Here is a 21,868-nt window from a genome sequence, read left to right on the forward strand (position 1 = left end):
CTAGGATAAATCATTAGCATGTGATACACTGGTTAGGAAATATTATGAGTGCACTTATGCAAGTCATGCGCACTCTAGAATCGGTGCAACCAAACAGGATGTTAGACAAATCTGAAATTCAGAGTAAACACACTGCTACGTCTATTGTCTCTAATAATATCACGTTGAAAAAAATTCAGCTCGTACGTGTGTGTTTATGTCTAGGAATATAATTGCAAGCTTATACCTGAATGTGAACTGAACTCATACTTTTATGTTTAATTGCTTTTTTAACCTTGTTTCAAAAAAATGTCAAAAAATAAAAATATATCTAAATAATAAATACAATTTGTCAATAAAATAAAAACTTTTTTTTTTTTTTTTTTTAGGATTATCAATACTTTATTGTTGAAACCCACCCAAACCCTTACAGTACAACACAGTATGGAAAATACATATTAGATAAGTGAATATATAGAAAATAAAAAAGCAAAGAAATTAAAGAGCTTATTGCTATGAACACAGAAGGACTGTTTAAAAAAAAAAAAAAAAAAAAGGTTCTTCTGAGAGGATCTGGATATATGTCTATATAGAATTAAAGCTTAGGGCTGGAAACAGTGAAGATCTTGTGGTACTATAAACACAAACCGACATGGCACAGCAGATGGATGCTAATTAGTTTACAACAGTAAAAGCTACAAACCACCGAGAGGTGAAAAGTATCGAGTACATTTAAAAGGTTGTGTCTTTTGTAGTTATCATGCTGACCATTTAATAAAACAAGTTCACTGATGTCCCGGTTAAATTTATGTAGCGACGAGACGACGACGCCTACATCGATGAGCTCGTGTACAAACCTGTGCTTGTATATTGGACTGGTTTAATACGCTGTAAAAATGGATGCAAATTATTCAACTGCAGGTGAAAACAAATGGAAATAAAAAAAACAGTAGCACAATATGGGCAGCTTACAGTATACAGAGAAAACAGTTATAGAATAAAAAAAAAAAAAAAAAAACAACACAAAAAACCTGCAAGCAGTGGCTCTCAAATTGGGGTGTAATATATATAACACAAGGGCATCCATGTTTGTATTTTTTTCTGTTTCAGTAGTAAAAAAAACCATTCTATTCTATACTTATCTATTTATCATGGATTTCCTATACCCTATTGACTGGACCAATTAAATGACACTAGTTGAATCCAATAACAACTCAAAAACAAATAAGCCTTTAAATAATGCCTGAGAGCCTAATGTGTTCATTCTGTGGGAAATCCATGTATAAAAAGCTCTGCATCTCGAATAAATAGCAAGATTACTATTGCACATGATTAAATAACGAGCCAAATATTTCGATAGTTGCATGACGAGTCGATTCACAAAACAAATCAGTACTGAGATGGGATTTAAATTTTTTTTTTTCTTTAACAATTAAACAGGTCCATGGTTGCAAAAAAGACGAGAACCCATGCCTTAAAGGAAATACAGTAAAACATTACTTAGTGCGATGAGCAAAACAAAACTTTAAATGGTAGAAAACAGAGACAGAGCTTATAAAGTGTTTTCATAAGTCACGATTAAAATTGGTATGATTATTGCTCATGTCAGTCCAAACACTTCCATGATCATGTCCTGTTTAACTCCAGGCACCTGCTGTGTCCTTCAAAAATATTAGACATGATAGCCTTAAAGTAAAGAACAAACTAAATCCTATCTGTTGAATCCATCCTCCGAAGATGGATTCAAATGTGCTTTACGTACAATAATGCAATACTGCGTGTTCTAAACCGATATACGCTTAATAATAGCATTTTCAAGCAGTAAAATGCTATTTATCAGAATTCAAATGTAGCCTTAAATGCCTAAAATGCATAAAATCCTTTTGATATGTGTTAATTCATAATGCGCTGATTCGATTTGTGACGTGTTGAAACCCACATGGAAGTCAGGAACCTATTTATCGATCAGCTGCATTATGGAAGGTTTATAGAGGTCGATGCTAGGAATAAGCGCCTTGTGCTGTTTTATGTTTAAGATATTACGGTATTTAAAAATAACAGTTATCAGAGAGCACGAGGGTGGCTGGAATGAGTGTGCAGAGCATCACCAGCGAGCTCTACGCTCACCGGTTCTTTTGTACGCCCACAATTCACTGGACCTCGTGTACATTTTTAATGAGCACACACGCTGAAACTGCTGTGCACGCTCAGGCTGGCCAACCTCACGTTCTTTATTAAAGACACTGTTTACACAACATAATCGTCCTCAGGATATTCTCTGCGGTCTGAATTTCTTTAAAACGGTCGTTAATAAAGATTGCTTGCATTTCATGTCGTCGGGTTTTAATTAAAATGTACGCCGTACCATCCCGTGGTATCGGACGCTGACGTCGGAGCTTATCAAACTTTTCAGACGCGTCCCTAGTGTTAAGTATTCAAACAGGTAAATGTGTGTCAAAGACTTGTAAGTATTGTGGCTTGTGCATACAGAAAGTGCATTGAAAATGGAAAGCAAGTTGCATATGTCAGTACACGTTACTGTGATCTTGTAGTTCCACTTCTCACCACAGGGGGCTCTCGTCCACGTCACTAAAGTGAACCAGAAGAAAGAAGAGTTAGAGATTAGTGTGAGAAAAAAGGAGAAGTAAAGAGAAGAGGAGAATGCAAGCTGTAAGGAGGGGACAAAAGAGGAGAGAGGACAGGACGTGTGATTGAGCGAGTGAGTGAAGTGAGGGAGAGACGGTTTTAATGATGCTGAAAATTGGCCAGTGCTCGCTGACTACCCTTTTAGTAAATCATTGCTACAGCTTGCTGTCAAGTTATCTGTCCTCTTGTCCTCCTATCATACCGCTCCCACATCCACTGTTCACACTCTGCCTCCTCCTTTCACTCTCTCTCTCTCTCTCTCTCTCCCACACACACACACACACACACACACTATTTTCTTCTACCTAGCTATAGCCGTCTGTCTCTCTCACTTCTCTCCCTCACTAATTTTATGAGGAGGCATTCAAAACTTCCATCTCCACACCATATTTGCCTTGTCACCATAAATCTTATGTTAGGAGTGTGTGTGTGTGTGTGTGTGAGAGAGAGACACAATCACTTCTTCTGAGAAACGGTTATGAAAAAGGACATGAGGTGAGTGTGTACTTGTCAGTGACATGGTAGCCTGTGTGCACAAACATGACATACATAGAAATAGCCATAAGAAGATGTGATAGCAAATCACGCCATGACATTATGATGGAAATTTTATGAGCTCGGAGTGCGTATACTGTGTACCTGAGAAGAGCGTTTCTGTGGTTAGGCAGAAGGAGAGCCATCTCTTCAGAGCTGTTCCCACCTGACTGAAAGACATCATACTCCTCTTCCTGTAACAACCAAAATAACAATACAATGAAATCATCACGGGGGCACGGTGGCTTAGTGGTTAGCACGTTCGCCTCACACCTCCAGGGTTGGGGGTTCGATTCCCGCCTCCGCCTTGTGTGTGTGGAGTTTGCATGTTCTCCCCGTGCCTCGGGGGTTTCCTCCGGGTACTCCGGTTTCCTCCCCCGGTCCAAAGACATACATGGTAGGTTGACTGGCATCTCTGGAAAAATTGTCCGTAGTGTGTGATTGCGTGAGTGAATGAGAGTGTGTGTGTGCCCTGCGATGGGTTGGCACTCTGTCCAGGGTGTATCCTGCCTTGATGCCCAATGACGCCTGAGATAGGCACAGGCTCCCCGTGACCCGAGGTAGTTCGGATAAGCGGTAGAAAATGAGTGAGTGAGTGAAATCATCATCATCATCATCATCAACAACAGCAGTATATAATGCTAATTTTTTTTCTGGTGAGTTGCTGGTCAATGTTACAAGCTAGGAGATGTTTGGTTCTTTGCGTTGCCATTAAAATTTATTATTTAATTTTCTCTTTTTCAATTCAATTCTAATCAATTTTATTTGTATTGCACGTTTAACAGTCGACGTTGTTGTCGCAAAGCAGCTTTACAGAACATAAGATGAAATGTTTACAGCAGCTTTACAGAACGTTTGATGAAAATACCGTATTGAACTCAAGCGATGTGAACACAGACATTAAAAAAGACACAAATATAAACTTCGATATGAACGTAAGAGCTGCATGAAACCGGGCAAAGAGCCGCATGCTGCTCGGGACCCGCGGGTTGGCCGCCCCTGTATTAGAGGATGTGATTATAAAATGTTATTATGAATAATGTCCTTTCTATAGATTGAAACACTGATGAACACTGAAAAAATAAGTAATCTTTTTAACTTACTGATTCGGAGCTGTGCACGTGTGGGTGTGTGTCATCACTAGGCTGGTGTGGGGAGCAGAGCGGAGCGGGCTGACTGATCACCACCGCCTGAGACAAGTGGAGGAGTCGTGGGGATGGAGGAGGAGTAGTGGGCAGGATGAGAAGGAGGTCAGATTGGGGCTGCTCACACAGACTGTAGTGACTCACGGGCCTTAGTGCCTCTGGATTTTCGTCCTCCGACTCGGACATGGAGCTGTCTGCTTGACCTGTGCACCAAAACACACCGCTATTGTACGAGACGCAGTTTCTGTAATACCTGACGATCAGGTTCGAACAAAAATCCCAATCTAGGATTATTATATTCATGCGACAGCAGTGTACTGTAGGTAAGCGGTTAGTGTTTTGTATGACGGTGTGCGGTTTGGTTCTGCGTGACAATATGGAACATAAGATGAGCAGTCAGTCACTCACTGCTCTGCAACAACGTAGTCACGCTCCATTTAGAGCCACTCAGGGTCTCCAGCCTCTGCTCCAGCTGGTGGATGTACTCAATCACCTCCTACACACACACACACACACACACAAAGTCAAAAGGACACACACTTTGCACCAAGCTGGAACACTTCCTACAATCTATTTAGATCTGAATGACATTTTTTCTACTGCAGTGCTCCGTTTAAGGGAACCTAATCATCAGGGTACAAGACGGTGATTTGTTGATGAGCATCTTTATGATGAGATTATCAGAGTGAGCAGTTTGCCTTTTTCTCCGCCTGCAGTTGCTCCTTTTCCTTCTGAGCCACCCTGAGACTGGCTTTCAGTTCCTGAAGCTCTCTTCGTGTTTCACTCAGCTGCACCTGTATACACGAGCACGTAACAAGCACACAACCAGGTCAGTACCGAGTTCTCCTCTGTGATTTCATTCTCTACCTCCAAAATGAGCAACGTTTGAACTCGCACGCACCCGATTGCAGTCTTTCTCTCGCCCAAGTTCCACTTCTGCTTTATTTCTTTCCATCCTCTCCTCCTGCAGCTGCTCTTCCTTCTGCTTGATCTCGTCATTCAGTCTGTCCAAATGTGTCCTGATCATCTACGCAGACAATAAAGACTCAAATAAACACCGATACGCGCGATGCTCTCGCTTATGCTCGTCTCCGTTAAAAAATCTCTACAGTGTCCTTGAAAAAAGTTCGGAAGTTCTTGTTGATTAATATCACATCGTTTTAAAAGTAACGGTCATTTTTTTGCAAAAAAAAAAAAAAAACGGTGGAAAATGATGACTCTCACTAGCTGATAATGATTTATTAGGCACTAAGTCTAATTAGTTTTATTTTTAAAAAAAAAGAAAAGTGCTCGTTGAGTAATGTGCCATCGGTGAGGCCATCAGAGAGCCTCTCATTCATTTATAACGTGTCTTTCCCTTTTATTAAGTGGCAATATATAAATTTCAACATTTCTGTTGAACTACTTTCTGCTTTAAGATGCATTCTGGCATTCTCAAATTTATTTGCTATTCCTTAAATAAATAAATTAAATGAATTGTTTCGAGAGGGCACGGTGGCTTAGTGGTTAGCACGTTCGCCTCACCTCCAGGGTTGGGGGTTCGATTCCCGCCTCCGTCTTGTGTGTGTGGAGTTTGCATGTTCTCCCCGTGCCTCGGGGGTTTCCTCCGGGTACTCCGGTTTCCTCCCCCGGTCCAAAGACATGCATGGTAGGTTGATTGGCATCTCTGGAAAATTGTCCGTAGTGTGTGATTGCGTGAGTGAATGAGTGTGTGTGTGCCCTGTGATGGGTTGGCACTCTGTCCAGGGTGTATCCTGCCTTGATGCCCGATGACGCCTGAGATCCCCGTGACCCGAGGTAGTTCGGATAAGCGGTAAAAAATGAGTGAGTGAGTGAGAATTGTTTCGAAAGATTATCTGCGCACGTACATATGCAAATGTTAGAAGGTTTTCTTTTTATACAGTACGTCACATTTGATGTAAGACCACACTCGTGAAACTTCCACCTCCTGTCAACATCATCAATTTTTCTGTCACTATCAATGTTTGTCCCTCATGCATACTTCCCAATTATTGTGGCTTGACTCATTAGTCACCTCAGTGCTACATTGCAGACTCTCTCTCTCCTGCACCCAGCTGGCACGAGCCTCCCGCAGAGCCAGGTTGGCGTCTGCCAGCTGCAGGGTGAGCTGTGCGGCCTGTAGTCTGGCCTGGTGAAGGTCGGCTTGGACGGTGTCTCTCTGAGCCGACATGTCTCTGATCTCGGCCCGTAGAGTCTCGACACAGCGTTCGCTGGCACCCAGTCGCTCCTGAACACCGCGTAACTCTGCTAAAGCTGCCTCACTGGCTGCCTGCATCACAACACCACCATATTCAGCAGGTTTGTGTGGGGATTTGATCCTGCAGTGATTGTGTGAGTGCATGTCTGTGTAAGTGGGAGGATGGTGACAGACTGTTAAACTTTCTCTGCTTGAAATGTCTGGTGGCTGTGTGTGTGTGTGGGTGTGGGTGTAGGTGTGGGTGTGTGTATGAAATCAAATAAGTCAGTGCGAGTGAGTTTTGTCTTAACTGCCACTCCTCTGCATGTAATAATCAGTTTGAACACAAACACTAAGTAGGTGTGTGTCTGTAAGGGATCTGAGAGAGAAAGATCGCCTGTGTGACAAACCTCCTTCCTGTGTGCGCTGTTGAGTTTGTGCGTCAGCGTAGTGATGGTGTCTCGGAGCTGCAGGGCGTGTGTGTCTCTCTGAGCCAGAGAGCTTCTCAAACTCTGGAACTCCGTAGAGAGGCTATGAAGCTCTTTCTCAGTCTGCTCCAGCTTCAGCTAATAGAATATCACACACACACACACACACACACACACACACACACACACACACACACACACACACACACACACACACACACACACGTTTTGTTTAGCTTCTCAAATTGCCCGTGACCACGTAGCACATAAGTGATACCCACGCCCGCGGTTTTCCTTGTCTGTCTGTGGGTTGTTTATTTATTTATTTATTTTTACATGCATTAGCCAAATTATATTTACATTTATTACAAGAGTAAAAACCACATTCAAATTACATTCAAATCCTACACCACTGACCACAAAACACTGCTATGGAAAACACCCGCCATAACCTCAAAAACACCTGAGCATTCATTAGCGGTCGACTCCAGAAACCACTTCTGAACCGTCGCTATGTTCTGAACGATCGCTTTCGAATACGTTAACATTTCTATAGTAACAACCGAACAGTTGAATTGTTCTGTACTCTGTCGACGGTAGGAGATGTGTACGGAACATTTTGGAAGGATCATCATTGAAGCTCGTCATTGAAATCTTATCTCAAGACTTACTTCAAGAGCACATTTCAATACGTCATCCAACCTCTGCTACAACATACATATATCGTCGCTGTCGGGCGGAAACCTCGTATGTCCAAATTTGGTCAATTTCATATTTTTTCACATATCGATGCTATTGGTCAGTCCCCACGTGGGTCTGTTATTTTTACAAGTTATTAACCAATCTAAAGTCTTGAAAATAGCTTTAGCGCAAATCTCATAACTCCATTGGACACTTCAACTGTCCACCTCTTCCTCACTCCGCGGGAGAGCTTCACGACATATTTCTCCTCAAGAAGAGTCGCAACGAATCAACACGACTTCTGAGGTAAATGTCTTCAAATCACTGGGCTCAAAGAAAAAAAAATCTTGACCCCCGCTAGTTCTGGTTCTCGTCTGAGGACAGGAATTTAGCGCAAGACAATCCACTGCAACGCGGACTAAACCCTGTGCACTGCAGATAAGGTACGGCGTTTTTTTAATTTCCTGAAAAATACCGTTTTTGGAGATACGAGGATTCCGCCTGACAGCGACGATATATAGGTTTACTAGAACCCTCTTTGTTTAGATTCCTATATTTTTGCACAATGTACTGTTTAATATACAGCAGGGGCGGTTCTAGCCCTTTTTTTAGGGTGGCTCCAGCCCCCCTGTCTGTGATCTCAGCCACCCTAAAACTAAAAGTATAGTTTTTACTTTCAAAAATAAACAATAAAAATTACGTTAAAATGCAGGACATGTCGTCGATGGGATTTTTTTTTACTTTGCTTTTAAACACGCATGCGTTGTAGTCTTTCAAAAGTGCGTCATCAGCTGTCTGCTTTATTAGAACGGAGAAGCTCAGGGACGCGCAGCGTGCACGCGCAGTCAGAACTGGAGGCGTTTATCTATAACGTTAATCGGCGGGAAACCGTAAAGACGGCAACCAAAAGCAGTGAAATTTCACTATTCTTATGATCAGAGTTGATAGAACAAACAAAATATTAATGCAAACAATCCATTCAATACTAAATAAAAATAACATTTATTGATTTGGTCTTTGTCTTGTGAATATTTTATTATTAATGACTGCATTCATTGGACACACTGTTTGTAGAGAATGCACACATACATAAACTGATCTGATTCAAGACTGGCGTCATTACATCATGCATAAAATTTTGGTGTCCACTTTTGCCATTTTAAATAATACCATAACTTTTGGCTTACTATGTAGTCATATAATATATAATATAAAACTCTTCTTGTTTTAAATTCTCACTTAAGGCAAAACCCCCCTAAAGATGAAATCCTAGAACCGCCCCTGATATACAGTATGCACACGATGCACTTTATGTAGCTAGGACAACTAACTTTAAGTCCTTAGCTCTGTGCCTTATTAAGTAGCACAACGTTTTTTCATTTCACGATGTACTCCATCAGCTATATATGGTTGAAACGACAACACAAGCTTCTTGACTCGTCTTGACTCTCGTCTTAAACAGTGACGGTCAGAGCTGTAACTTTAACTAATGTTAACGTCGCTGACTTTCTCTGTAACGATTTTTGTCTCGTTATGATATAATAAAATAGGACAGAATAGAAATAAAGTCTGGGATGTTCCAGAACTTTAAATATAATTAAAAACAGCTAAAAATGACAAAAAATGATGTGCCATTCTTTAATAATTGACTGTGGCATAGTTTAGTGTGAGCTGTTATATAATCATCATCCTACCTATCCTGTTTATTATATTCCTGTAACTCTACACCCTATTGGGTTTCATTCCTTACATATATTATGCATTGCAGTAAACTGGTACACTCATATATATCTCTTTATGGTCATTATACTGCCCTGGATATATATATATATATATATATATATATATATATATATACACACACACACACACACACACACACACGTGCGAGTGAACCCACTTTAATACATGTATAAGATATACAACAAAGCTTTATGTAATTAAATAATCTGTACAAGCTTGATGTACCTTCATGTTCTTGTATTCACCTTCCACTTCTTTCTTTTGGGCTGCAGCTTTTTTGGCTCGCTCCTTCATCCTGGAAGGAAACGACCTGTCTGTTATTTTTGTTATTTTGTCACGCGCTTAATTTGTTGCTTCTGTGGATTGGTCGGTCATGCTGTTGTATTGTGCATGTAGTGCTGTAACTAGGTGAAGGAAGCCGTTATGCCAGGCCCGATATAGTGCACACATAGCGGAAAAGGAACACTTATAATGAACTGCAAACCATTTGGGATTTGGCCCTGCTGGGTGAATTTAATCCTAACTGAAATCTTGTTTTAGAAATGGCTGTGTGGAACATCACTGACAATACTACGTCAGGTAAAGGCAGAAAAATGACTCAAGTTTAAATCTTAGGCCATCCTTAAAAATATTCTTGTTTGCCGTAACCCGACCGACCCTGTCAATTTAGGACCGACTCATTTTTCTTTTTTTTTTAAGTGCTTTAATGCTTTAAGTCCGACCGACTTGCCGATAATTTTTTTTATTTTTTACTCTTCGAACAACTAAAACAAAAGCAATAAAATATTATTAATTATATTTTAGTAAGTATTGTAAATATATAAATTACCAAGGCCTACATACAAACGAAGGCTACGTTCTTTCTTTTAAATAAAAATCCGTGACGTCATCAATGTTTACACTATTGGTTAACGGATGTCACACTACGGCCTGTGCGTTCGCTTCGTCTCATCCTCTCATTCACTGTCAGAGTCAACGTGTTCGCGCTTGGTAACGATGGCTGCGGGAGCAGTAAACAAAATGTTCGCGGTCACCGTTCAAACAAATTTGTTTGTGGTCTATATAGCCTGCGTCAAAATGAGGTTTGCAACAATGCGCCCGAAGGCACGGGTTGAAGACCCAGTCAGTGATGTCACTCACTCACTCATTCATCTTCTACCGCTTATCCGAACTACCTCGGGTCACGGGGAGCCTGTGCCTATCTCAGGCGTCATCGGGCATCAAGGCAGGATACACCCTGGACGGAGTGCCAACCCATCACAGGGCACACACACACTCTCATTCACTCACACAATCACACACTACGGACAATTTTCCAGAGATGCCAATCAACCTACCATGCATGTCTTTGGACCAGGGGAGGAAACCGGAGTACCCGGAGGAAACCCCCGAGGCACGGGGAGAACATGCAAACTCCACACACACACAAGGTGGAGGCGGGAATCGAACCCCGACCCTGGAGGTATGAGGCAAACGTGCTAACCACTAAGCCACCGTGCCCCCCCCCAGTGATGTCACAATATGCTAATTTGTTTAAATTCATACCTACTTAATCACCATCACCAAAATTGTACTTTTTTTTTTTACATTGAAACATGAAAAAAACATATATAGTCCTACCTACCGACCCTTTTTTTTTTTTTTTTTTTTTACTGTTACTGCAAACCAAAATATTTTTAAGGATGGCCTTATGATTGACTTCATGGATTTTCTGTATAATTATTAAGGCAAGTTGGTGTCAATCCTACTTAATTATGGCAGACTTTTATTTTGCCTTCCTTAGGTCTTACCTCTCTAGATCTGTCTCTCTCTCCAGGGCTTTTTGAGTGAGCACTCTGATGTCATCCTCCAGCTGGATGATCCTCTGCTCACTTGCCGCTTCTTTAACCAACAGGGCCTGCTTCTTGTCCTGCAGAACTTCGGTGAGAGCTGCTAGCTCCTAAATAACAGACAGCGATAAAATGTCTAGTTTAAAAAAGTGTTGAAACAATATGACGACGTTACAATATACACACCAGATACAGACAGATCAGAGACACATAGGCAGACAGACATAAAACCATCCAGTCAGACGCTACAAAATAGAAGCGTTTCACTTGCACAGCTAAAGAAGGACCTCCTTGTTTATCTAAACACTGAACCGAACCTTTCGTTAGGTCTGGATGAGAGGATCATCATTTAACTGAGATGAATATTGCGTCAGAATAAACACAGTACTTTGTTTTGAGTTTAGAATTATTAAAGGAAGTATTATTAGTTTGTCTACCTCCTGCTTCTTCTTCATGTCCTCCATTTGTTCTCTGGTGAGCCTGAGCTCCTCCTCTAGCTCCTTGCTCCTCCGCTCCCACATCTCTCTGGTCCTGTGTGAGCATTCTCGCTCGTGTTCACAGCTCCTCTCTGCTGCTTCGAGAGCCTGCAATAATTCAGCCCTCTCTTTCAAACACTCCTGCAGTCGGCTCTGAGGAAAAGCAAAGATTTATAAGAAATCAGAAAGCAAAACATGCTCCAATGCTATGATATTAATTATTTGTCCATTTTGGAATCAGGAGATAACTGATTAGCCGAATTGACCTGAAATGTTCATTTGACCCAGTTCCTCCATGCAAATGTGCTATGTGAGATCCAAAACCTGACTTCAGGGCTCTCAAGTTTTGAAGACAGGCAAGCATGACATCTCCTTTTGAGCGTCTGTTCGTACCTGCAGAAGCTCTGCTTTGGGAATGACAACCAGCATGTCCTCACTGCCTTCACCTCCCTCCAGGGCTTGCTCCAGTGTCACCAACTCCTCCAGTGGCTTTGGAGCAGAGAAGGTGAAAGCAGGGCTGTGGGAGCATACTTCGCCCTTCCCGTCCACATACACAAACTGGTACTGCTCAGTACTGGGGCCTGGCAAATAGCAAGCTGGGGGAAAACAGAACGTGGTTACATGTGTACACTTGTACACCAAAATCTAATAAAAATAAAATCCAATTTATTCATTCACAATGTTAAATGATTTACGCAGTGCTTGTTTTTGACTTACTGAGATTTGCATTAGACCCATTTAATTGAATGGAGCAATCAAACAGGCTAATAACTATAAACGCTATAATAATTATACCTATGATAATGGCAAGTTGTGATTTCCACAGCTGTAACTAAATTAAAACTAATGATCCCCTTGGCTATGGTTTACAGGTCCATGAATATCCCTAGAACCCACTTGAGCATGAGGATTTAAAGCCCTCCGAGTAGAACCTTTGTAATGATTTTTATATTAGCATCTTTTAGCTATTTGTGGCTAGTATATATAGAGTTTAGATTTCCTACACAGCTCCAGTTATCAGTGGCCCGATGACCTCACCGATGACCTCGTCAAAGCTCCGATAGTAAGCTGTTCATTAAGGAGTTGAAGAGATCACCTCAAAGCCACTCACTCAAACACACACACACACAGTCTAGAGTCATTTAACACACACCGTAGCTGATCCAGACTTTTCATTTTTATTGTCTAATATATTTCCTTGACTGAATCACTGTCTTAACACACTTCATCATGACGATTAGAAAACTCGATAGCTCTTAACTTTAGCAGTCTTTTGTGAATATTAGTTAGGGTTGCCACCTTCAATACAGAAAAATAAGGGACGCCTGCCGCAGCGGGGGCCACGATGACCACAGTCCCGATGGCGTGCCAGTGGTGATATATCATAACTTAAAACATGTATTCATAAAAATAATAAGATTGATACCAATGGACATTATAATAAGATATCTGCTATTGAAATCAGTGTGAACAGATCACAACATAAGAGGTCATACTGAATACACAGCTATGACACTAATAAATATACGCCAACAAAGTGTGACTGAGAACACAAAAATAAGCTTTTGGAGGAACTTGTGAGATGTGAACCATATTTTATTAACTTATTATTAAATTAACAGGTCCATAACTTAGTAATTATAACTTGCAAACTTGCAAAAGATCTTCCATGAACATCATGAACATAATAACATCAGTAGATGTATATCAGTGTATCAGTGAATATCAGCGGACCAGAAGTAGTAGTGAGCAGTATTGGAGCATGTCAGGCCTACTTTCTGTTATAAGTGTACTTCTTGTCACTCTGTTTCATATGGATTTTCTGTCACTCTGACTCTGTCAAAAGAACCGGCGCGGCGGCGTCCCGCCCTCCTCTGACTCTGATTGACCGTGATTCACGGCCCGTAACCCTAAAACAATACAATCAGAATAGGACGCGTCTCCACACAATGCGGGTGGGGTGATTTGCATGGGATGCTGTATAATGTGGACCTATGTAAAATACGGGACAAATCGCGTCCCGTATTGATTTGATACGGGACGCGTCATTTTGCCTGTAAATACGGGACGATTCCGTATTTCACGGGGCGGGTGGCAACCCTAATATTAGTTCACATTAGCTGGCCTACAAAAACCATTAAATGTTTTGGCAAAGAATTCCTTAATACTCAATGCGTATGTTGACAAACAACAAATACCAACAAATAAATTACCAAAAACCTTTAGCTGATTTATGTGATGTGCTGAAACGCAATAAAAGGCAAAGCTCTGCTCACAGAGAACTCCAGACAACAAAATGATGACTAAACAGCAAAAAGGAACGTCCTAATCCTTCCTTCTTTATTTCCCTCTTTCTTTCTTTCCCCTATTCCTTCCCTCTTTTTCTTTCTTTCTTTCCTTCCCTCCTTCTTTCTCTTTCTTTCTTTCCCTCTTTCTTTCTTTCTTTCTTTCTTTCTTTCCTTCCCTCCTTCTTTCTTTCTTTCCCTACTTCTTTTTCTTTCTTTCTTTCTTTCTTTCTTTCCTTCTATCTATCTATCTATCTATCTTTCTCTTTCCTTCCCTCCTTCTTTCTCTTTCTTTCTTTCCCTCTTTCTTTCTTTCTTTCTTTCTTTCTTTCTTTCTTTCTTTCTTTCCCCTTTTCCTTCCCTCTTTTTCTTTCTTTCTTTCCTTCCATCCTTCTTTTTCTTTCTTTCTTTCTTTCTTTCTTTCTTTCTTTCTCTCTTTCTTTCTTTACCTCTTTCTTTCTTTCTTTCTTTCTTTCCCTTCCCTCTTTTTCTTTCTTTCCCTACTTCTTTTTCTTTCTTTCTTTCTTTCTTTCTTTCTTTCCTTCTATCTATCTATCTATCTATCTATCTATCTATCTATCTATCTATCTATCTTTCTTTCCCTCTTTCCTTCCCTCCTTCTTTCTCTTTCTTTCTTTCTTTCCCCTTTTCCTTCCCTCTTTTTCTTTTTCTTTCCTTCCCTCCTTCTTTCTTTCTTTCCCTACTTCTTTTTCTTTCTTTCTTTCTTTCTTTCTTTCTCTCTCTTTCCTTCTTTCTTTCTCTCTTTCCTTCTTTCTTTCTTTCTTTCTTTCCATCTTTCTTTCTTTCTTTCTTTCTTTCTTTCCATCTTTCTTTCTTTCTTTCTTTCCATCTTTCCCTTTTTCTTCCTTCTTTCTTTCCATCCTGGGTCATTTTTATAGTCTTACTATGGTTTCATTACTATCAAACTACTTGGCTTCACAAAATGATCATTATATTTGTGCATGCAATTAAAATCAACAATCAATTAGTCCTTGACAATTAAAGTCTATCAGTTGATAAACACATGACAATTGTTTTGTAAATGCTTTCAGTCTTTGATAATTTGATAATGAGGCCCATGAAGATATGGTTTCTCAAAAAAAAAAAAGGGACCGTTACCTTGGAAGTGGACACAGCAGTTAGCCTGAGTCCCTTCCTTGTAGCTGGCTGGAGCAAGAGCCCACACAAATGTATGGTAGTTCCTCACAGATGACCAGCCAACCTGAGAAAAGTCAGATACAATAATCTATAAATATGGACACTATTAGATGTAACAAATGGATAATTCAACCAGACGTGCTGACCGCCTAATTGTCACCTTAAACAGGCCGATCCAGTCACTGCTGGTCCAGCTGTGCTGATCGCTGATGCTGTAGTGGCATTCCACTCGGCTCTGTGGGAAGTAGCTGCTACCCACGTTCTGAAACTCCACCTTCCATACTTTCTCCATAATCCAAAAGAAGTGCTTCTAAAGAAACAGGGAAAATCTTCTTGAACCGAAAGGCACACAACATTTGACATTTGAAATTTGCAGTGCATAAGGTCGTGTTAATGACGTTTGCCCAGTCTGTTATTGAGCAAAAGTGGTACAGCTCAGGGGGAAAAATCTGTCCGAGTTTTTCATTCCTGAGGCAGGTAAAGACAAGTTCCCCTACTACAAGTCAAACCCAGGCCACCTGCGTAGAAAACCAAGACCGCAAGCCACAATAGCAACAGTAATCAGCTCTCCTATAACACAGGCAGGAATTCACATGCTGAAGCTGCATAACAGCTATAGGAGATGGTGGGTCTCATGTACAGTCGATCCAGCATGACAGGTGGAGCACGATAAGTACCCAAGGTGCATATTTATAGATTGTGGTGAGTTCCTGAGTGACCTTGGAGAGTTCAGTGTTTTGCCTGGTTTAAAACATGCAGTCCATGTAAAGCTAAATAACGCACGGTCAACAAATGTTAATGATTGTGTTCAACTTTATTGTATAAAGTATTGATCGATTTTAAAGTGCTGTGAAGGCCCTAGTAATCCAGCACAATATGCAGTAATTAACAAGAGGAATTGCAAAACATTGTATTACAGGTTTTGGTGTACTGATAGACCCTTATAGAAAAACCCCACAGAGGTGAAGTATAAGACACACATCAGATATCAAAATACATGAAGATATTTTACATTTCTGTCTCATAGAGTGACTTAAAATTAATTTCAATTTGTACAACTGAGTAATTATTGGGGGGTTATGGCAACTTTGGTGGACCTGGGACTCGAACCCATGATCTTCTGATCAGTAGCCCAACGCCTTAACCACTAGGCTATCATATGTAGTATATTTTGACAATATTAACAATATTATATTTCCGCAGCCTTAAACGCACAACCGTTTCACGTGACCATAAGCTGCGTTTTGTTTTTAACGTTACACTTGATTCGAAATAGAAACTATTCCGTGAGCTTCAGCGATGAAAACAAGAACAAGGGCAACATAACGCGTGTCTTGTTACTATGGTGACGTAAGTAGTTACACAATTGTGCCCTTTAAACAACCAAAGCTGCACGCGGTGACCGATTTACGGACCTGCAACTAAAGAGCAATAAAAAAAAAAATACAACTTGCAGTAATGATTAAAAAGTTACAGATAGCTCGCCTGCACTCATTCACGACCCAGAGTGCTTTCTTTTCTTATTCTGCGTGCTGCCATGCGTGCGTTCACACTTTGTACAGATAGCTACGCCACTGTTTAATCTTCATCACAGATGATGACAAATAACTCACCCGAGTTCAGCTACTCAGTGCAGTTTTCTGTAAAAAGCCAAACGTGCGATTAGCTTAAGATTTAGTGTCATTAGAAATGTTGTCAAAGTTATGCGTCAGGAAGGAGCCGTGCCTTAAACCTTTAACAACAAAAACAAAAACACAAAGCCACGTCTTTTTTTATTTTTTTTATTGCCTAGTTCAGTTGATTTGTGGGAAATGTCGTACTCATCAGTAGAGAGTCTATACAACCGAGCCTTAAAAAAACTACAATTCCCAAATAGAAAGAGGCAGTATGAACGGTCAGCAACGAGTGACGTCATCACGAGCGTAACAGCGGATACGATTCTGATTGGTTTAGGTTTCTTACAGTTCTCGCGAGGTTTGTGTGTTTGTGTGTGTGTGTGTGTGTGTGTGTGTGTACAGTATGTCTGCTAAAAGTAGCATTTCAATTATACACTGAACTTCCTATAAGTGCGAATCTTATTTAGATTGTTTATTAAATTGTTTATGTTGCTGATTTAATCTTTTATATGTTATTGATATGTAATGGTTTAGAATATTATTTTAAATATTATTTAAATAAAAATACATTTTTACTCCTGGTTTATGTTCACACCTCTCCTAATGACTGAGTTCAGATCATTTTTAAGCACAATCAGCCAAGCCCATTGCTAACACGTGCATGGTTCATAACTATACAGTCCCCAAAAAACAAATATTGACAGTAGAAAGAGATGCACTAAGGTTAAACGTGGCACTGTGTTAGGATGCCAACTTTGCCACCAGTCAGTTTGTGAAATTTCTGCTCCGATAGATAGGCCCTTGTCATCCTTTCGACTCCCTAGCAGTCTGATAGCTGAATCTGGATTTGTCAGATGTTTTTTGAATACACTACCTACTGGTATGCATAGAGTAATGCTGGGTGTAGAAGCGATAATTGTCTGATTCAGTTTTAAAGGGTTTTGGTTTAAGCCTCTTAGTACCGGTGAAGAGTAATGTTTATTGTACAGCAGACAAAAACATTTTAGACAAATGTGTGCTTCCAATTTTATGGCAACAGTTTGGGGAAGGCCTTTAACTTTAACCCCTGTGCACATAGCGACATCCACACATTTTGGTGTAAAAAAAACTCCACTGGACTGCTTAGAACCACGACTTCAGCCTCAAAACACTGTTATGAATGAATCGTAACAGTGACTGTGAGCCAAGGCTTTTTGTATAACATTGCTGCTTAACATAAAAATTCATCATTTGACTGAATAGGAACAATCACTGTCTAGAATCTTGTAGAAAGCCTCCCTTTACAAAAGAGGCAGTTATAGTCAAAAATAGACATGAGAATTGTCCATAGTTTGGAATAGGATTTATTATTTATTTATTGCTACATGAAGGTGGACTTAACATGGCTGGGTCAAAAAGATAAAATTCTTAGACCACTAGATGGCAGTGTACCTTAACTAAACCCTAACAATCCAGTAAAGAGAATGAGGACAGGAAGGAAGAAGTAAGTGAGAAAAATGGATGTGTGATGTTTCCTCTCCTCTTTAAAAAAAAAAAAAAAATCAAGAGTGGGGTGAACCCAATAATGCTATGGTCTATAAGGTTATGGTTATTAACAGAGATAACATTAAACATTATAATTACTATCAGGTTATACAAGGCCTTATAAAAAAAGATAATCGTAACCAGATGTGTGAAGTGGCTTATTATTATTATTATTATATTTTTCCTAATGTCAGGTTTATTACAGTAACATGATATACAAAAAATAATATATATAGTAAAATACCATCCATCAGTAGTATGGTACAGTACCGTCAGTACCATCCATATCTTTTCTCACCTTTATCCCTTTTTTCTTTTTTTGGCTTTATATTTTAAGTGGTAGTGTGTGTGTGACATTTAAAAGAATTGTGACTTAAAACATTTTATTAAAGTAACATATTATAAACAGATAGGATAAATGTCATACTTTTCCATTATATGTATATATTTTTTGGCCTGTACAGTCCTTAGCTTTTGCTTTTCTTCATTCGTCCTCTGTGCCTTTATATTTATACAAGTAATAAAACATGGCGTGTTTAAAAATGTATATAAAATCATGAACTAAAAACTTTTCAAGCTATAATTGCCTAATTAGGTGTTTATAAGCCGCATGTGAGGCAAAGCTAATAGGGAGGGTTTCAGTAAAGTAAATCTCATGCTTATTTATTTGATTTTTTTTTTTAGTGTGTGATTAGTTAGAATAAAATTTTGGCCCATGCTGGAGTTAGGAGGTAATACCAAGATATTACCAAGACTTACTACAGCAAGTCTGATGTTTACAGTACAAGTTAGCATTCGACTTCCACTCTAACCTCTAATTATCCTATTAACGATCAGCATCTCCCTCAAGTTTTACCACTTTGTAACCATCCAAATATTATGTCTATTACTTGACATTGTGCCTTTCGACCGTACACCGTTAAGCAGACCACAGCAGCCATTATTAACAAGATGGCTACCCTACCAGCCTGCAAGTCCCTATGCATGCAGTAAATGAGCAGGGCCTATAAAGGGGCTGAGGGTGTTTTACCGATAGCGTGTGAGCAATATGGAGTGGGTGGTGCTGCAAGGCTGCATGCCATTGGGGGATGGGAACAAGGACTGATTGATGTGGTGTTCTTGACCTCCTTGGATGACAAGCTTCATGCCTCATGTCGTTTTGACGTGATATAGAAGAGTAAATGTACAGGCTTAGTCCAAGCTATGTATGTCCATACTTTTGCACAGAATCTTAGAGCTTGTTGTCGGCATACTGTAGTTTATTTTTACACTAATAACTATATAAATTGATAGCTAACCCACTGACTGATTTATTACTTTTTTCCCTACGCAAATTGACCGCTCTGTTGTAACAGTAGTAGTTTATAGTTTCCTCCAAAACTTTACACAGTGATTCCTCCTGGTCCTGCAGTCTTGTACTGTATTTTTAGATTTTTCCTTACTATGTTTAATCTTGGCCATAATCAGTTCATCAACTAATTACCAAGCTTTTTCAGAGATGAGATAAAATATGTTGGCACTGTGCATCTGCTGATATCAGAGTGCTTAATTAAAATGAGGTTCTCTTTACTGACACTAACACTGATTAAATCCAGCTAGGTGTTAGGACATGTTATATTATCTAGCTAAATGGAATCACATGCAGAGAATCTTAACTATAATTTAGCATTTATCTTCATTTTTTAAATGTTTTTCTTGGTCCTCTTCAGTAGAGTGCAAAAGGAGATTTCAGTGTTAAAATGTCTTTGAGAGAATATTTTGAATATAATCATAATGTAGAAATAAAGAGGAAACCAAAACATGTTTTTTAGTTTTATTTTACATTCACACACTATTTTTTTTACATTATTGCTTCTTTCGGCTTTAGGATGCCATTGTCATAGCCAAAGTTGTCCGTTTAATAATAGTTTTATGATGTTTATTATATATTGCATACTACAACTTTAAAAACTGACTTAACATCCACTCATTTCTGGCAGAGAAAGACTTCCTTCTATCTTCCCTTCTTTAAAAGTCACCCTCATTATACACGTCAATGACTTTACACTATTTTCACTGTCCACTGATCATCTGTCTTGCCTTCTAAGACACAGGCCAGGACTCCACATGACCTTTCGATACACACTACAGAGCTTATGGCTGATTAATACTCCAAATTCACACTGGCTTATTCACACAGGCATTTTAAATCACATCTAATCATAATAATAACATATACGCCTTCTATACCATAAACTTCTTTACTATACTATCAAAGGATGAAAATTTAAATTTAGCAAAACAAACATCTAACATCTAACTTAATATTGATCTGTGACCTAATGGTAAATATTATGTTGTCTTCTACACCACAAATTGTACACTTTCGACCGTACTGTTGGTCGGTGTACTGTTTCGTTACGTCTTTACAATTCTGTGATAATATTTGAAATCACTACCAAGGCATACAACATTTAATGCAATATATTTCCTTCATTAATGTGTAATTTGTGTAATTAGCAGAACTAGGTTTCAGACTGGCTCATGGTGAGTTTATTTCTTTATTTCGGTTCAGCAATTGTCAAAGACAATGGTTTAGTGGTTAGATTGAATGTTCTGCCCATGCCTTGAGTGTTTCCTCTGGGTTCTCCGGTTTCCTCGTTCAGTCTAAAGATGTGTGATAGTCTGACTGGCAACAATATATTATCAGTAGTGTGTAACTGTGTGCGTGATTGTGCCCAAACCACCCTTCCAAGGTGTCCACCACCTTGTGATCCGAGTCCTTGGGATAGTCTTCAGGCTCCAGAGTCTTATAAAAATATATGCAAGTAAAGTCATTAAAAAGGACAGTGGATGTCATGTATTTAAGTTACATGTAATGATGTACATGCTACAAAGCCTGTGAAACAAGTTACTTCCTGTGATCAGAAGCAATTTAATAGCAATTAAGCAGCAATAAACAGTCAGAGTCTCTAATTTTCTCTCTCTGGAAGTAAATAAATTAAAAATTCCCATTCAGCTTGTCATGCTACAAAGAAAGATAAAGAGCTGACACTAGATACTCCTTCCATAAATGTAAAAGAACCATCTCCTTATAGAAATCCATATCAACCACATCAAGGCTTTTTTCTTGTTAAAAAACAATCTTTTAAAACATCGTTAGATTTATTACATTATGTGGACCGTTTGTCACACAAATCCCTGAAAATGCGCCGTTACTATAGAAAGGATAGCTTATTAGAATAAGCATGTTTGCATGAACCAGTGGTTTGAATGCTAATGCTACTGTTAGCGTCTGCAGAAAATGAATCACAACTATCCAATCAAACAGATTTGAGAATAAATACAGTGATGTGGCATATCAGAGATAATGTTAATCATCTAGTGAAGTCTTGTAGGAGAATGCTTTTAGTTATTGTGGAAATCCAGATGTTTGGAATCTACCACAGTTTAATGTAAAGCTCTGAATGTGGAAGTGAAAAAAAAAAAAAAAACAACAACAAAAAAAAAACAAAGTCATGTGCTACAAGCAGAAGTGAGGTAGTGCTGATAAGAGAATGAAGGATGGAAAGGATAACGGTGGGGGAGGAGGGTGTGACAAATAAAAAGTCAAAGACACTGCAAGGGTAGAAGACTAGGAGCAAGGTA

At 39.4% G+C, this 21,868-nt stretch overlaps 1 protein-coding gene across 2 annotated transcripts; it reads right to left on the bottom strand.

The window, feature by feature from the left end:
* Nucleotides 1-497: 497 nt before the first annotated feature.
* On the bottom strand, nt 498-16,874 carry calcoco1a (calcium binding and coiled-coil domain 1a). Of its 2 annotated transcripts, XM_060893705.1 has the most exons (15): nt 16,715-16,873; nt 15,262-15,411; nt 15,063-15,165; nt 12,052-12,254; nt 11,620-11,811; nt 11,144-11,292; nt 9,579-9,648; nt 6,912-7,067; nt 6,340-6,594; nt 5,206-5,331; nt 5,003-5,098; nt 4,713-4,800; nt 4,263-4,507; nt 3,265-3,353; nt 500-2,568 (listed from the first exon to the last, which is right to left on the bottom strand). In XM_060893705.1, the coding sequence occupies exons 2-15, from the start codon at nt 15,391-15,393 to the stop codon at nt 2,541-2,543; spliced, it is 1,932 nt and encodes a 643-aa protein (XP_060749688.1). In that variant the 5' UTR covers nt 15,394-15,411; nt 16,715-16,873; the 3' UTR covers nt 500-2,540. The 2 variants fall into 2 exon arrangements, with proteins under 2 accessions (XP_060749689.1, XP_060749688.1); XM_060893706.1 differs by lacking the exon at nt 6,340-6,594 and having other exon boundaries at nt 498-2,568; nt 16,715-16,874.
* Between the last annotated feature and the right edge of the window lie 4,994 nt (nt 16,875-21,868).

The sequence above is a fragment of the Tachysurus vachellii genome, chromosome 19, assembly GCF_030014155.1.
Source record: "Tachysurus vachellii isolate PV-2020 chromosome 19, HZAU_Pvac_v1, whole genome shotgun sequence".
In the NCBI taxonomy this organism is placed as follows: Eukaryota; Metazoa; Chordata; class Actinopteri; order Siluriformes; family Bagridae; genus Tachysurus; species Tachysurus vachellii.

Excerpts from the sequence above, each read along its gene's own strand:
- calcoco1a (XM_060893705.1), bottom strand. The coding sequence starts at position 15,393 with ATGGAGAAAGTATGGAAGGTGGAGTTTCAGAACGTGGGTAGCAGCTAC. Across the intron at positions 12,255-15,062 it reads CTGCTGTGTCCACTTCCAAG|CTTGCTATTTGCCAGGCCCC; the intron begins GTAACGGTCCCT and ends GTTTTCCCCCAG. Across the intron at positions 3,354-4,262 it reads ACGTGCACAGCTCCGAATCA|GAAGAGGAGTATGATGTCTT; the intron begins GTAAGTTAAAAA and ends TGGTTGTTACAG.